We start from the raw sequence: 13,638 nt of genomic DNA, 5'->3' as shown, positions 1-13,638 counted from the left end.
GCTGGATTACAAACCCTTGGGAATATGATGTCTATAACGGAAATGTTTATACATCCTTAACTACAGCTGTGCAAGCAAACAGCACTCTAATACAGCACACAGATAAAGATTTACACTGGAAAGAGAGAAAGACCTTTACATTTCAAATGTAAATGATACATAATTTTGAGGCACTGAGTATTTCCTATTATAGTAGAAATACCCATATGAAGCACTGAACTGTATGTATTCTCATTGCTTTCAATCCCTTCATTTATGCTGAAAAATTACAGATTCTTTATGTACAGAGCATTGAAAACGTAGAAATATTTTTGAAGAGGTTTCATAGAATTTAAAAAGCTCTGGTCTTATTTGAGTCAGCCTGTGATGTGATCAGAGCTTGTGTCAATTATGAAATCTCAGAGACTGAAGCTGCTTTAAGCAAACTGGGTTTTGTTCTTTTCTGTAGTATTTTATGAAAAGAGAAATTTCATGCAGTAGTCTTGAAGGAAATATAAGACAGCAACTTTTCAAATTCAAACCAATTATTGTACTTATTAATATATAACTGCTGTATTTTAATAGTCTAACTGCTGTTAAAATATAGAAAAAAGAATTCAGTCCAGGCCTGCAGGATGGATGGAATAGCATGCCAGTATCTACTCACATTACTTAGGCAAATATATGCCTCCAAGCAAACACATTCAAATCAATATTCGTTTCCTTGTCCTTCTTTCCCAATCCAGATCTAATTGCCTATGTTGTAATATAATTGCTTCTTCCAAGCTTTTGGATTTCATTAACTACTTTTAAAGAAAAAATCAACTTGCAATTTTTTGATTGTAAAAGGACAGAATATAGGCCATTATAGTGATTTAATTTTTAAAAGGAAAGCTGTGACTTTCAGGAAATTGAATTGTATTCCAAGCAATTGAAGATTGAAGTACAGTCAAACATTTTAAGATGCCTGCAAGGATCACAACTGGCAAAATGGTCTGAGATATTTACAAAAGCCAAATATGAGTTAATCTTCCTGTTGTTCCCTCTGCAGTAAACAGGAGATGGTCTCATCCATGAAAGCCACCAAATTAGGGTCCTAGATTGAACTGGAAATTTTCTATAGACTACTGAGAATCAATTAATGCAGGCTAGTGACACTTAACCTTTGTGGAGGCCTGGACTGGTTTCAGTGCCAGCTTTATTTCTCACTGCAGGAATTGGAAGTTACTGCTAACCAAGGAGGAGCCAGTAGTACTGCAAAGTGAGCCACAGGATCATGGAAGATGCCTGGCACTACAGAAGTACAGGTTTTGACTCAAAGGACAAACATTGATGGTATTGCATTCAACAACTAATACCAAAATATTTTAACAACAATCTTTCTATATTAAGAGATTCTTCCTCCTTCAATTGTCAACCACAATTTCAAAAGGTGGAGTGGAGTTTTTTTTTTTGTGTGTTTTTTGTTGTTGGTTTGGTTGGTTTGGTTTGTTTGTTGTTTTTAAATGAAAACACTGGACCAAATAGGTTTAGGAAGGAGCAGATAGAGAAAAAAATAATAGAATGGCAGAGTATAAACTTAATCACCTTTTGGAAAAGTGACCATGATATGGATTTTGCAGTTGTAGACACATTTCATTGCTAATGAAGAAGGATATTGAAAAAAGCATTTGGATTTCTACTCTATTCATAACTTTTTTTCCCTTTACAATAAGGAAGCTTCTTCACCAAAACATTTTGTATCTTCAATTTCAGTGTGAACTAGGAGATGTTACAGTCTCCTGCTGATTAATCTCTTGAACTCCCTGGTAAATTACCAACAAGACAGCCAGTTAGTAGCAAAAATAAAATTTTGAATTAGTACCAGAAAGAAAACAGAAATGCTGGTACAGCAAAGCCTTAGCCTTGCTGCAAAACGTTTGGTCAAAAGAGAGTAAAGAAAAATTTGAACAGGTTTTCTGGCAAGACAAGTTAGTTGACATAGTTGAAATCATCCAATTAAAATTCTGTATGCTTTCTTCAAAATATAAAAGCTATTAATTGCTGAAGACAGTGCAGTTCAAATATTCTGTCTACAAAGATTCTACATGTGCTGAGAAATCTTTTAGCAAACTTTACACAGATGATTATTTAGAATAATGCCAGTAGTGTGGTATTCAATCTGAATGCTCATCAGGTAACCTTTATGGACTTTGAGCATGATACCTTTATACCAATGTCCATCTGATGTAAATGTGACCAAATTCAGGAAACATTGAAAGGAAAAAAAAAAACAAAACAAGTGTGGTGAATTTACACTGACTTTTTTCATTCATAATTAAGATTACAACAGTATGGTTGCAGCTCACAGCAATGACCAGATGGACCTGGCAACAGGAGACGATTATGTGGAAAAACCCCTCAAAAGTGGATTAGAAACATATTATTTTAAAGTTTCCTAATTTTTATAGATGAACAATGAAAACAAGATTCAAAACTGATGGCCCAAAGCAATAACACAATATTTCTCCATGAGCTCAATGCACTTGCCAACTAACACCCCTGGAAGAAAATACTATGCTATCCAGTTTCTTCCTATTTACAAGAAACTGGCAATTCAAATATGGCTTATTTGAAAAGAATAGAGCCAATAGAGCCAAGTTAGATATGATAACTTCAGTATACCCTTGAAGAGTCAAAAGTGCAATTAAAAAAATACTTACTTATTCCATGCTTGTCTAAGGTTTTTAGGGCTGTACTGTGTAAACCGTTCTGTAAAAAAAAAAAGAGGTATATTCAATTACTTCACTAAACCCAGGATTTATTTTTTTAAAATATTTTTTTACTGTCAATTTTCATAATTTCATTATCTCTATGTATCTTCTGCAGTTCAAGTCCTAAGACAAGGGAAGAAAACTAACCTATGAGCAACTGCCATACAAACAGAGGAGAAAAAATACCAAAACAAAACACCAAAACCAAAAAAGCCCCCAACTTGTTAAACAAAATCAAACCAAACCAGCATAACCTAAAGCTCATTTACAGTGGCATCACCAGAAATGGAAAGTTTTACAATTATTTCTAAAGTAGTTTTTGACTGCTACAGGAAAAAAAAAGAAGCCTGAAACTAGTATTTTTTTTCTTCTTCATGACAATACAATTCTCCAGAACCTCACTGTCATATCTTTATGCTTCTCAGGATGCGTAACAGTAAGCGTGGGTTTCTGTGACACACGGGGACACACAGAACATGGTGGACATATAAGAGTCCATTTTCTAAAGAATACATATAAATAATGAGCAGAAGTAATAACTACAATGACAGCTTATTTACTCCAACATTAAGTTCTTCAGTTCCGGTAGAAGTATTTTCCCACTCATATCTAAGAAGATGCTTGATCTGCAGTAGGACTCTAGCTGAAAAAGGAAGATGCTATGTAAGCTGCTGCAGAAATGAAGGGTCAGTCCTTCGTTAGCTGACACCGTTGAGCAGGACGGGAACAGAGAACTCTAAATCAGAAGGCAAAGAAAATGAACTCTCCTTTATTTCAAATGCACCTCTCTATATATAGAGAACATCGAGAAGACTCATTTCATTGGTCTCAGAGTAAAAACATCCCACACCATTGGTGTGCACTGAATGACACACAGAGGCAGAACATATCTATAAACAATGTGAATAACAAGATAGATTAGAGAATTATTTACATTCTTTCCCAACTGCTTCCCAGGCTTTCGCCTGGTTAGAAAACCTTTCTCTTTCTCTCTGACTGAGTTGAGAATATCCACAGTTAGCTTTTTGAACAGGAGCGAAGTGCCTCTCAGGCAGAAAAATCGAGTTCAGCTGGAGAACAGCAACATTTTCCATGGAGACTAGTTGCACAGAAATCCTGCCATCTAGACTGGTACTCACCCTGGCCAATTACCCTAATGTGATTGCATTAGTTGCTGTGTAGAAGTTCTAAACTCTCAAAATACTCCATGAAATCTAAAAATAACCAAAAACATTTTGCTTCCTCTCCACCTATGTGCATGACATTCAATGACACCCATTGTACAGCTGCAATAGTATTTATATATATATATGCACACAGAAATGCATGCATCTTACTGTGAAAAACAGCGGTAAATGTAACTTCAAAGGAGTTGTGTTCAAATTCCTGTGTTTGTATACTTGCTTGTATAATTTCTAAAGTTGTCATGTATACTTCATACTTCATACACAGTCAGTTCTAAAGATGCCAAAACCAAGGCAGAAGCAAATTCCTAGCATCAATGTAGATGCTTTGATTTTCTTTGTTATACCTATTTTTTAGGTTTTTTGCCTCTTTAATTAAAAAAAAAAAGCAAATGCAGAAGCTTCAAATCTCATTGAATTCACTATTGGAAGCTACTGATAATCAGCAGACCTGCAAATCCTGTCTGTGGACCACTTCATGTTTACTAGTTTTGTTGCTTTAACCATACTAATGCAGTTAAAGAAATGAAATCGCTCCCTTTTAGATATGTGCGGCAAATGTGCTGGAAACTGGAAGCTACATTACTATAACCCTTCAATTTTAGTTTGCAAATAGGAATTAAATACTTATATGGAAACAGATACCTATAAAAATTGGAAAAAAATAAAGACTTCCTATATTAAGTAAATTGTCCAACCATAACACTGTCAATTCATCTATGACAAGGGACTGAAAAATAAAATGCAGCTAGACAGTGTCATGTAATAACATGTCTGAGATACACATGGGAGTTCAGCTAATAAACTGCAAATTTGCACATTAATCTGTCTCAGTGCAGAAAAATCTGTGTGGGAAGAGAATTAAACTGACTTGAAGCACTGCTGAAAAGGTAACCTGGACCTAGAGAGAAACAGATTTTGATTTTATCTGTCATTCTGCAATATGTTTTGGTCAGATACTGAGCTGATTCAAACTGGTGCAGCAACACTGACTTCAACAGACCTACATCATCTTAAAACATTTGAAAAGTATCATATACAACATATTTTCTTGACCAGAGTACCTGGTGTTTATTTTAATCAATTTAAGCTATTTTTACTGTGGGAGGAAAGCCCCAGAGTTAACCACTTGTCCAAATTGCCTTAAAGCTTTAATGCCCAAAGATCTGTTCCAGTTCTGCAAAAAATCTGGAAAACTATTGCTATGCCAGATGAATTTTTACTGAAGAAATGATACACTGGAATCAATGATGTACATGCTATAAGGGACACACATGAGCAAAACAAACAAAGCGATCACAAAGGGATCTTCCTTTGCTGCCTACAGTTCCTACTTACTTTTTAAGTAAGTACCTTATACATCATATTTATCAGGCAGGGAGAGGGAAAACTGGGGAAAAGACATGGAGAGGGCAAAACCCTGTCTATAGAAAGGCAAATGTTTAGTCCATAGTCCTTCATTTCAAACTCCATTGAATATGCTGTGACTGCAAACCATGCTTCTCCTAATTTCATATCAACTCTTTCCTCTCTACTCAAGCAGATTAGAGGCTGCTTTCTTCACATGCTTTATACAGAAATAAACCATACATTGATAAAATAACAGCTCACATTTTTCTACATAGTTTTGTGGTCATGGCTCCAACCAGAGTCTTACTAACTTTCATGGACAAGATAATTAGATGGGACTATTGTGTTAATTAAGCCCAGACTCATGTACTTGCCAGGTCATAGTATTTTTCTGAATTCATCCATTAGAGAATAAAAAAGCAGTGAAACCAGCTGATTTTGGTTTCAGAGTTGCCAGAACAGAGAAGCTACAATAATGTTGTCCTTGAGCTCCTCCACCATGGTGCAATTTTTCAAGTCCTGAACTATGAAACCACCACAAAACCACCAAACTTGCTGTCCCAAGCAAAAAAAAGAGGTAACTTAACTTCACAATTTTTATTTTAGCACAATCTCTTGCTTGTGTTGAATTTATCATAGAACCAGAATTCAGTCTCGCAATTACATCCCCAGGTTTGCTTCTGAGTCACTTTTCAGAGTGGATGACTCTCACACACACCTGTATGAATGCCTCAGTCCTTTACTGCTCGATGGATGCTATAAAAACCAAATCTAAAGTTACACATATCTGACTGTGACCAGCTGCACGAAATTACATTCTATGATACTTTCAAGCATATAGTTTTGACATTTGTTTTTTCAGAAGCTACTACTGATATGTTCATAAAAGAACAGTAAGACTGTATATGAGACTGGGAATTCTGCAGTATTACCATGAATGCTCCCCCACAAAAGAAACCTTTGCCTGATATATTGAGAGGCAACAGTACTGGCAATCACAATCTCAATCCAACCTTGTGGAGGAAACCTTGTGTAGCAAAAAATTCCTCTCCCTCAGAACTGAAAAGCAAACATGCACATGTGAAAATTTAGTGCAGACACTCTCATGATCACCCATCCACACAGCCATCCTCCAGCCCATGCACACCACTCTCAAGAACACAAGGTACAGCATCTTGCTGAGGCAGCTGCTCACTCTCATCAGGCTGAGATTAAAGAAACATGAAAAATTGTATGTTTACAGATCAGGATTTGATCTCAGATGTATTTTGAAGTTTTATAGTTCAAATTGTAGGTATATATACTGTAGTTCAAATATTTTTACATTATTATAATTAAATGTGGGTTTTTAAAATAAAAACTCTGGAAGGCCAACACGGTAAGCACATCTGAAATGTAAAGTAAAAATTGTGATTTTAATTTCCTTTATGCAAACACTTCAATATTTGCCAACCTTTTGGGAACAAATTCAGGAAACAAAATTTGATCCTCTGCATTTTTATCCCAAATATGCAGTCATCATCCTCACTACCACCTACGTCTCTCTGTTACAGAGCTGGCTTTTCACATGGGTGCTGTATTTCACCTAGTAAAAGGTGAATTTTTGCCTATGTGAAACAAAATAAGGAAGAGATTTTTAGTTTAGTTTAAATTGCACAGCACCTCAGAGTGTTTACTATTTGCTTCTTAGAAGGCCGAGGTAACCAAATCTTGACTAAGTGGCACGTCCACAATCAAATGCAGTGTAAAGAGATGCCTGTATAGGACTACATAAATAAGAGCTAACAGAGACTATTCCTATTTGACACTGGAAAGATGTAGCAACATTTTCCCATAGCAAAATTTTTACTCTCAGAATGTCCCAAGAATATCCAAAAGGACAAGGCTGACATGTCCCTTCCACAGCCTCAGAACCAGCTCAGAACCAAGTCATTGTTATGCTGGGCATTGCATACAACCCGCTCAGACGTGGTGAGTGGGGCAGCTACACTAGCATTTTTCTGGCAGCACAAGGATCTGAGCTGCTCTTTGCTTCAGGCCTTGCAGCACAGCTTACTCAATGCCTCCTTTGCCAAGGAAGTTTTTGGGACTGTGCTATTGCAGTAACAACTACAAAATGGAAGCAGAAATTAGCAACTGGAGGAAGAGAGGGAGGGAATTTCTTGAGCTAGTTAATTTGACAAACTTGATGCATAAAATAAATTATATTTTTAAAACAACAACTTCCAAATTCTGGCCAGTTTGCAGGTCTAGGGAAAAAAAAAAAAGCCTGACCAGAAAGCTCATCCATTACACTCAGCAGTACTAAGTGGACTTATAAAAAAATGGTAAAAAATGGTCTTTCTTTCTTTCTTTCTTTCTTTCTTTCTTTCTTTCTTTCTTTCTTTCTTTTCTTTCTTTCTCTCCTTCTTTCTCTCTCTCTTTCTTTTCTTTCTTTCTCTCTTTCTCTCTCTCTCTTTCTTTCTTTTCTTTCTTTCTCTTTCTCTCCTTTCTTTCTTTCTTTCTTTCTTTCTTTCTTTCTTTCTTTCTTTCTTTCTTTTTCTCTTTCTTTCTCTCTCTCTCTTTCTCATTCTTTCTCGTTCTTTCTTTCTTTCTCGTTCGTTCTTTCTTTCTCGTTCTTTCTTTTTCTTTCTCGTTCTTTCTTTCTTGTTCTTTCTTTCTCGTTCTTTCTTTCTTTCTTCCTTTTTCTTTCTTTCTTTCTTTCTCGTTCTCTTTCTTTCTTTCTCATTCTTTCCTTCTCATTCTTTCTTTCTCGTTCTATCTTTCTTTCTTTCTAGTTCTTTCTTTCTCATTCTTTCGTTCTTTCTTTCTCGTTCTTTCTTTTTTCTTCCTTTTTCTTTCTTTCTTGTTCTATCTTTATTTCTTTCTCTTTCTTTCTTTCCTCCTCGTTCTTTCTTTCTCGTTCTTTCTTTCTTTCTTTCGTTCTTTCTTGTTCTTTCTTTCTTTCTCGTTCTTTCTCTTTCTGGTTCTTTCTCGTTCTTTCTTTCTTTCTTATTCTTTCTTTCTCATTCTTTCTTTCTTTCTCGTTCTTTCTTTCTTTCTCATTCTTTCTTTCTTTCTTTCTCGTTCTTTCTTTCTTCCTTTTTCTTCCTTTCTCATTCTATCTTTCTTTCTTTCCCTTTCTTTCCTTCACGTACTTTATTTATAATTCTTTCTTTCTCGTTCTTTCTTTCTTTCTCTTTCTTTCTCGTTCTTTCTTTCTTCCTTTTTCTTTCTTTCTTTCTCGTTCTTTCTTCCTTTCTCTTTCTTTCTCATTCTTTCTTTCTTTCTCGTTATTTCTTTCTCGTTTTTTCTTTCTTCCTTTTTCTTTCTTTCTCGTTCTATCTTTCTTCTTTTTCTTTCTTTCTTTCTCGTTCTTTCTTTCTTTCTTTCTTTCTTGTTCTTTCTTTCACGTTCTTTCTTTCTTTCTTCCTTTTTCTTTCTTTCTCGTTCTATCTTTCTTTCTTCTTTTTCTTTCTTTCATTCTCGTTCCATCTTTCTTTTTCTTTCTTTCTTTCTCATTCTTTCTTTCTTTCTCATTCTTTCTTCCTTTTTCTTTCTTTCTCGTTCTATCTTTCTTTCTTCTTTTGCTTTCTTTCTCGTTCTTTCTTTCTTTCTTCTTTTTCTTTCTTTCTTTCTTTCTTTTTCTTTCATTCTCGTTCTTTCTTTCTTTCTTCCTTTTTCTTTCTTTCTCTTTCTTTCCTTCCCGTTCTTTCTTTCTTTCTCGTTCGTTCTTTCTTTCTTTCTTTCTTGTTCTTTCTTTCTTGTTCTATCTTTCTTACTTTTTCTTTCTTTCTTTCTCGTTCTTTCTCGTTCTTTCTTTCTTTCTCGTTCTTTCTTTTTTTCTTCCTCGTTCTTTCTTTCTCATTCTTTCTTTCTTTCTTTCTTGTTCTTTCTTTCTTCATTTTTCTTTCTCGTTCTTTCTCGTTCTTTCTTTCTTTCTCGTTCTATCTTTCTTTCTCGTTCTTTTTTTCTTTCTTCCTTTTTCTTTCTTTCTTTCTCGTTCTTTCTTTCTTTCTTTCTTTCTTTCTTGTTCTTTCTTTCTCTTTCTTTCTTTCTCGTTCTTTCTTTCTTTCTCGTTCTTTCTTTCTTCCTCGTTCTATCTTTCTTTCTTTCTCATTCTTTCTTTCTCGTTCTTTCTTTCTTCCTTTTTCTTTCTTTCTTTCTCATTCTATCTTTCTTTCTTTTTCTTTCTTTCTCGTTCTTTCATTCTTTCTTCCTTTTTCTTTCTTTCTCTTTCTTTCCTTCCCGTTCTTTCTTTCTTTCTCTTTCTTTCTCTTTCTTTCTTCCTTTTTCTTTCTTTCCTTCCCGTTCTTTCTTTCTTTCTCTCTCTTTCTTTCTTTCTTTCTTTCTTTCTTTCTTTCTTTCTTTCTTTCTTTCTTTCTCGTTCTTTCTTTCTTACTTTTTCTTTCTTTCTCGTTCTATCTTTCTTTCTCATTCTTTCTTTCTTTCTCATTCTTTCTTTCTTTCTCATTCTTTCTTTTTTTCTTCCTTTTTCTTTCTTTCTTTCTTGTTCCATCTTTCTTTCTTTCCCGTTCTTTCTTTCTCATTCTTTCTTTCTTTCTCGTTCTTTCTTTCTTTCTTTCTTTCTTTCTTTCTTGTTCTTTCTTTATCGTTCTTTCTCATTCTTTCTTTCTTTCTTTCTCGTTCTTTCTTTCTTTCTCGTTCTTTCTTTCTTCCTTTTTCTTTCTTTCTTTCTTTCTCGTTCTATCTTTCTTTCTTTCTCTTTCTTTCTTTTTTTCTCGTTCTTTCTTTCCCGTTCTTTCTTTCTCGTTCTTTCTTTCCTTCTTTCACATACTTTCTTTCTTTCTTCCTTTTTCTTTCTTTCTTTCTCATTCTATCTTTCTTTCTCTTTCTCTTTCTTTCTTTCTCATTCTTTCTTTCTCTTTCTTTCTTTCTTTCTCGTTCTTTCTTTCTTTCTCTTTCTTTCTTTCTCATTCTTTCTTTCTTCTTTTTCTTTCTTTCTTTCTCGTTCTTTCTTTCTTTCTTTCTTTCTTTCTTCCTCCTTTTTCTTTCTTTCTTTCTCGTTCTATCTTTCTATCTCTTTCTTTCTTTCTCATTCTTTCTTTCTCATTCTTTCTTTCTTTCTTTCTCTTTCTTTTTTTCTCGTTCTTTCTTTCCCGTTCTTTCTTTCTTTCTCATTCTTTCTTTCCTTCTTTCTCGTTCTTTCTTTCTTTCTTCCTTTTTCTTTCTTTCTTTCTTTCTCATTCTATCTTTCTTTCTCTTTCTCTTTCTTTCTTTCTCATTCTTTCTTTCTTTCTCGTTCTTTCTTTCTTTCTCGTTCTTTCTTTCTCGTTCTTTCTTTTCTTTCTTTCTCGTTCTTTCTTTCTTCCTTTTTTTTTCTTTCTTTCTCTTTCTTTCCTTCCCTTTCTTTCTTTCTTTCTTTCTTCCTTCCTTCCTTCCTACCTTCCTTCCTTTTTCGTTCCTTCTTTCTTGTTCTATCTTTCTTACTTTTTCTTTCTTTCTCGTTCCTTCTTTCTCTTTCTTTCTTTCTCATTCTTTCTTTCTTTTTCTTTCTTTCTTTCTCGTTCTTTCTTTCTTTCTTCCTTTTTCTTTCTTTCTTTCTCGTTCTTTCTTTCTCTTTCTTTCTTTTTCTTTCTTTCTTTCACGTTCTTTTTTTCTTTCTTCCTTTTTCTTTCTTTCTCGTTCTATCTTTCTTTCTTCTTTTTCTTTCTTTCTTTCTCGTTCTTTCTTTCTTTCTTCTTTTTCTTTCTTTCTCATTCTATCTTTCTTTCTCTTTCTTTCTCGTTCTTTCTTTCTCGTTCTTTCTTTCTTTCTTTTTCTTTCTTTCTTTCTCGTTCTTTCTTTCTTTCTTCCTTTTTCTTTCTTTCTTTCTCGTTCTTTCTTTCTCTTTCTTTCTTTCTCATTCTTTCTTCCTTTTTCTTTCTTTCTCGTTCTATCTTTCTTTCTTCTTTTTCTTTCTTTCTTTCTCATTCTTTCTTTCTTCTTTTTCTTTCTTTCTCATTCTATCTTTCTTTCTCTTACTTTCTCGTTCTTTCTTTCTCGTTCTTTCTTTCTCGTTCTATCTTTCTTTCTTCTTTTTCTTTCTCGTTCTTTCTTTCTTGTTCTATCTTTCTTCCTTTTTCTTTCTTTCTTTCTCGTTCTATCTTTCTTTCTTTCTCTCTCGTTCTTTCTTTCGCGTTCTTTCTTTTTTCCTCCTCGTTCTTTCTTTCTCGTTCTTTCTTTTTCTTTCTTTCTTTCTCGTTCTTTCTTTCTTTCTTCTTTTTCTTTCTTTCTTTCTCGTTCTATCTTTCTTTCTCTCTTTCTCATTCTTTCTTTCTCGTTCTTTCTTTTTTTCTTCCTCGTTCTTTCTTCCTCGTTCTTTCTTCCTCGTTCTTTCTTTATTTCTTTCTTTCTCTCTTTCTGGTTCTTTTTTTCTCGTTCTTTCTTTTTTTCTTCCTCGTTCTTTCTTTCTCGTTCTTTCTTTCTTTCTTTCTTTCTTTCTTTCTTTCTTTCTTTCTTTCTTTCTCGTTCTTTCTTTCTTTCTTCTTTTTCTTTCTTTCTTTCTCGTTCTATCATTCTTTCTCTTTCTTTCTTTCTCGTTCTTTCTTTCTTCCTTTTTCTTTCTTTCTTTCTCTTTCTTTCTTTCTTTCTTTCTCGTTCTTTCTTACTCTTTCTTTCTCATTCTTTCTTTCTCGTTCTTTCTTTTTTTCTTCTACGTTCTTTCTTTCTTGTTCTTTCTTTCTTTCTCGTTCTTTCTTTCTTTGTTCCTTTTTCTTTCTTTCTTTCTCGTTCTTTCTCGTTCTTTCTTTCTTTTTCTATCTTTCTCTTTCTTTCTTTCTTTCTCATTCTTTCTTTCTTTCTCGTTCTTTCTTTCACGTTCTTTCTTTCTTTCTTCCTTTTTCTTTCTTTCTCGTTCTATCTTTCTTTCTTTCTCTTTCTTTCTCGTTCTTTCTTTCTCGTTCTATCTTTCTTTCTTTCTTTCTTTCTTTCTCTTTCTTGTTCTTTCTCGTTCTTTCGTTCTTTCTCGTTCTTTCTTTCTTTCTCGTTCTATCTTTCTTTCTCTTTCTTTCTTTCTTTCTCTCTTTCTTTCTTTCTTTCTTTCTTGTTCTTTCTTTCTCTTTCTTTCTTGTTTTCTCGTTCTTTCTTTCCCGTTCTTTCCTTCTTTCTCGTTCTTTCTTTCTTTCTTCCTTTTTCTTTCTTTCTCGTTCTATCTTTATTTCTTTCTCTTTCTTTCTTTCCTCCTCGTTCTTTCTTTCTCGTTCTTTCTTTCTTTCTCGTTCTTTCTCTTTCTTTCTGGTTCTATCTTTCTTTCTCTTTCTCGTTCTTTCTTTCTCATTCTTTCTTTCTCTTTCTTTCTTTCTTTCTTTCTCGTTCTTTCTTTCTTTCTCATTCTTTCTTACTTTCTTCCTTTTTCTTTCTTTCTTTCTCGTTCTTTCTTTCTTTCTCATTCTTTCTTACTTTCTTCCTTTTTCTTTCTTTCTTTCTCTTTCTTTCTTGCTCTTTCTTTCTTTCTCATTCTTTCTTTCTTTCTTCCTTTTTCTTTCTTTCTTTCTTTCTCGTTCTATCTTTCTTTCTCTTTCTCATTCTTTCTCGTTCTTTCTTTCTCGTTCTTTCTTTCTTCCTTTTTCTTTCTTTCTTATTCTATCTTTCCCGTTCTTTCTTTCTTGTTCTTTCTTTCTTTCTTTCTTTCTCTTTCTTTCTTTCTCTCTCGTTCTTTCTCGTTCTTTCTTTCTTTCTTTCGTTCTTTCTTTCTCGTTCTTTCTTCCTTTTTCTTTCTTTCTCGTTCTATCTTTCTTTCTTTCTCGTTCTTTCTTTCTTTCTTCCTTTTTCTTTCTTTCGTTCTCTTTCTTTCTTTCTTTCTCTTTCTTTCTTTTTCTTTCTTTCTCTTTCTTTCTTTCTCATTCTTTCTTTCTTTCTCGTTCTTTCTTTCTTTCTTCCTTTTTCTTTCTTTCTCGTTCTATCTTTATTTCTTTCTCTTTCTTTCTTTCCTCCTCGTTCTTTCTTTCTCGTTCTTTCTTTCTTTCTCGTTCTTTCTCTTTCTTTCTGGTTCTATCTTTCTTTCTCTTTCTCGTTCTTTCTTTCTCATTCTTTCTTTCTCTTTCTTTCTTTCTTTCTTTCTTTCTCGTTCTTTCTTTCTTTCTCATTCTTTCTTACTTTCTTCCTTTTTCTTTCTTTCTTTCTCGTTCTTTCTTTCTTTCTCATTCTTTCTTACTTTCTTCCTTTTTCTTTCTTTCTTTCTCTTTCTTTCTTGCTCTTTCTTTCTTTCGCATTCTTTCTTTCTTTCTTCCTTTTTCTTTCTTTCTTTCTTTCTCGTTCTATCTTTCTTTCTCTTTCTCATTCTTTCTCGTTCTTTCTTTCTCGTTCTTTCTTTCTTCCTTTTTCTTTCTTTCTTATTCTATCTTTCCCGTTCTTTCTTTCTTGTTCTTTCTTTCTTTCTTTCTCTTTCTTTC

The 13,638-nt window shown here is 33.7% G+C and overlaps 1 protein-coding gene across 2 annotated transcripts in view; it reads right to left on the bottom strand.

Moving 5' to 3' along the window:
* The window catches only part of CDK14 (cyclin dependent kinase 14), a 323,842-nt gene that overhangs the window by 87,350 nt on the left and 222,854 nt on the right, over positions 1–13,638 (bottom strand). For both annotated transcript variants that reach the window (XM_053989755.1, XM_053989764.1), the window contains exon 12: positions 2,682–2,730. In XM_053989755.1, the coding sequence (XP_053845730.1) occupies positions 2,682–2,730 (49 nt within the window). The remainder of the gene's footprint in view (positions 1–2,681; positions 2,731–13,638) is intronic.

The sequence above is a fragment of the Vidua macroura genome, chromosome 1 (assembly GCF_024509145.1).
Source record: "Vidua macroura isolate BioBank_ID:100142 chromosome 1, ASM2450914v1, whole genome shotgun sequence".
Taxonomy (NCBI): Eukaryota; Metazoa; Chordata; class Aves; order Passeriformes; family Viduidae; genus Vidua; species Vidua macroura.
The sequence above is the reverse complement of the archived record's forward strand: the minus strand, read 5'-3'. Positions and strand labels throughout refer to the sequence as shown.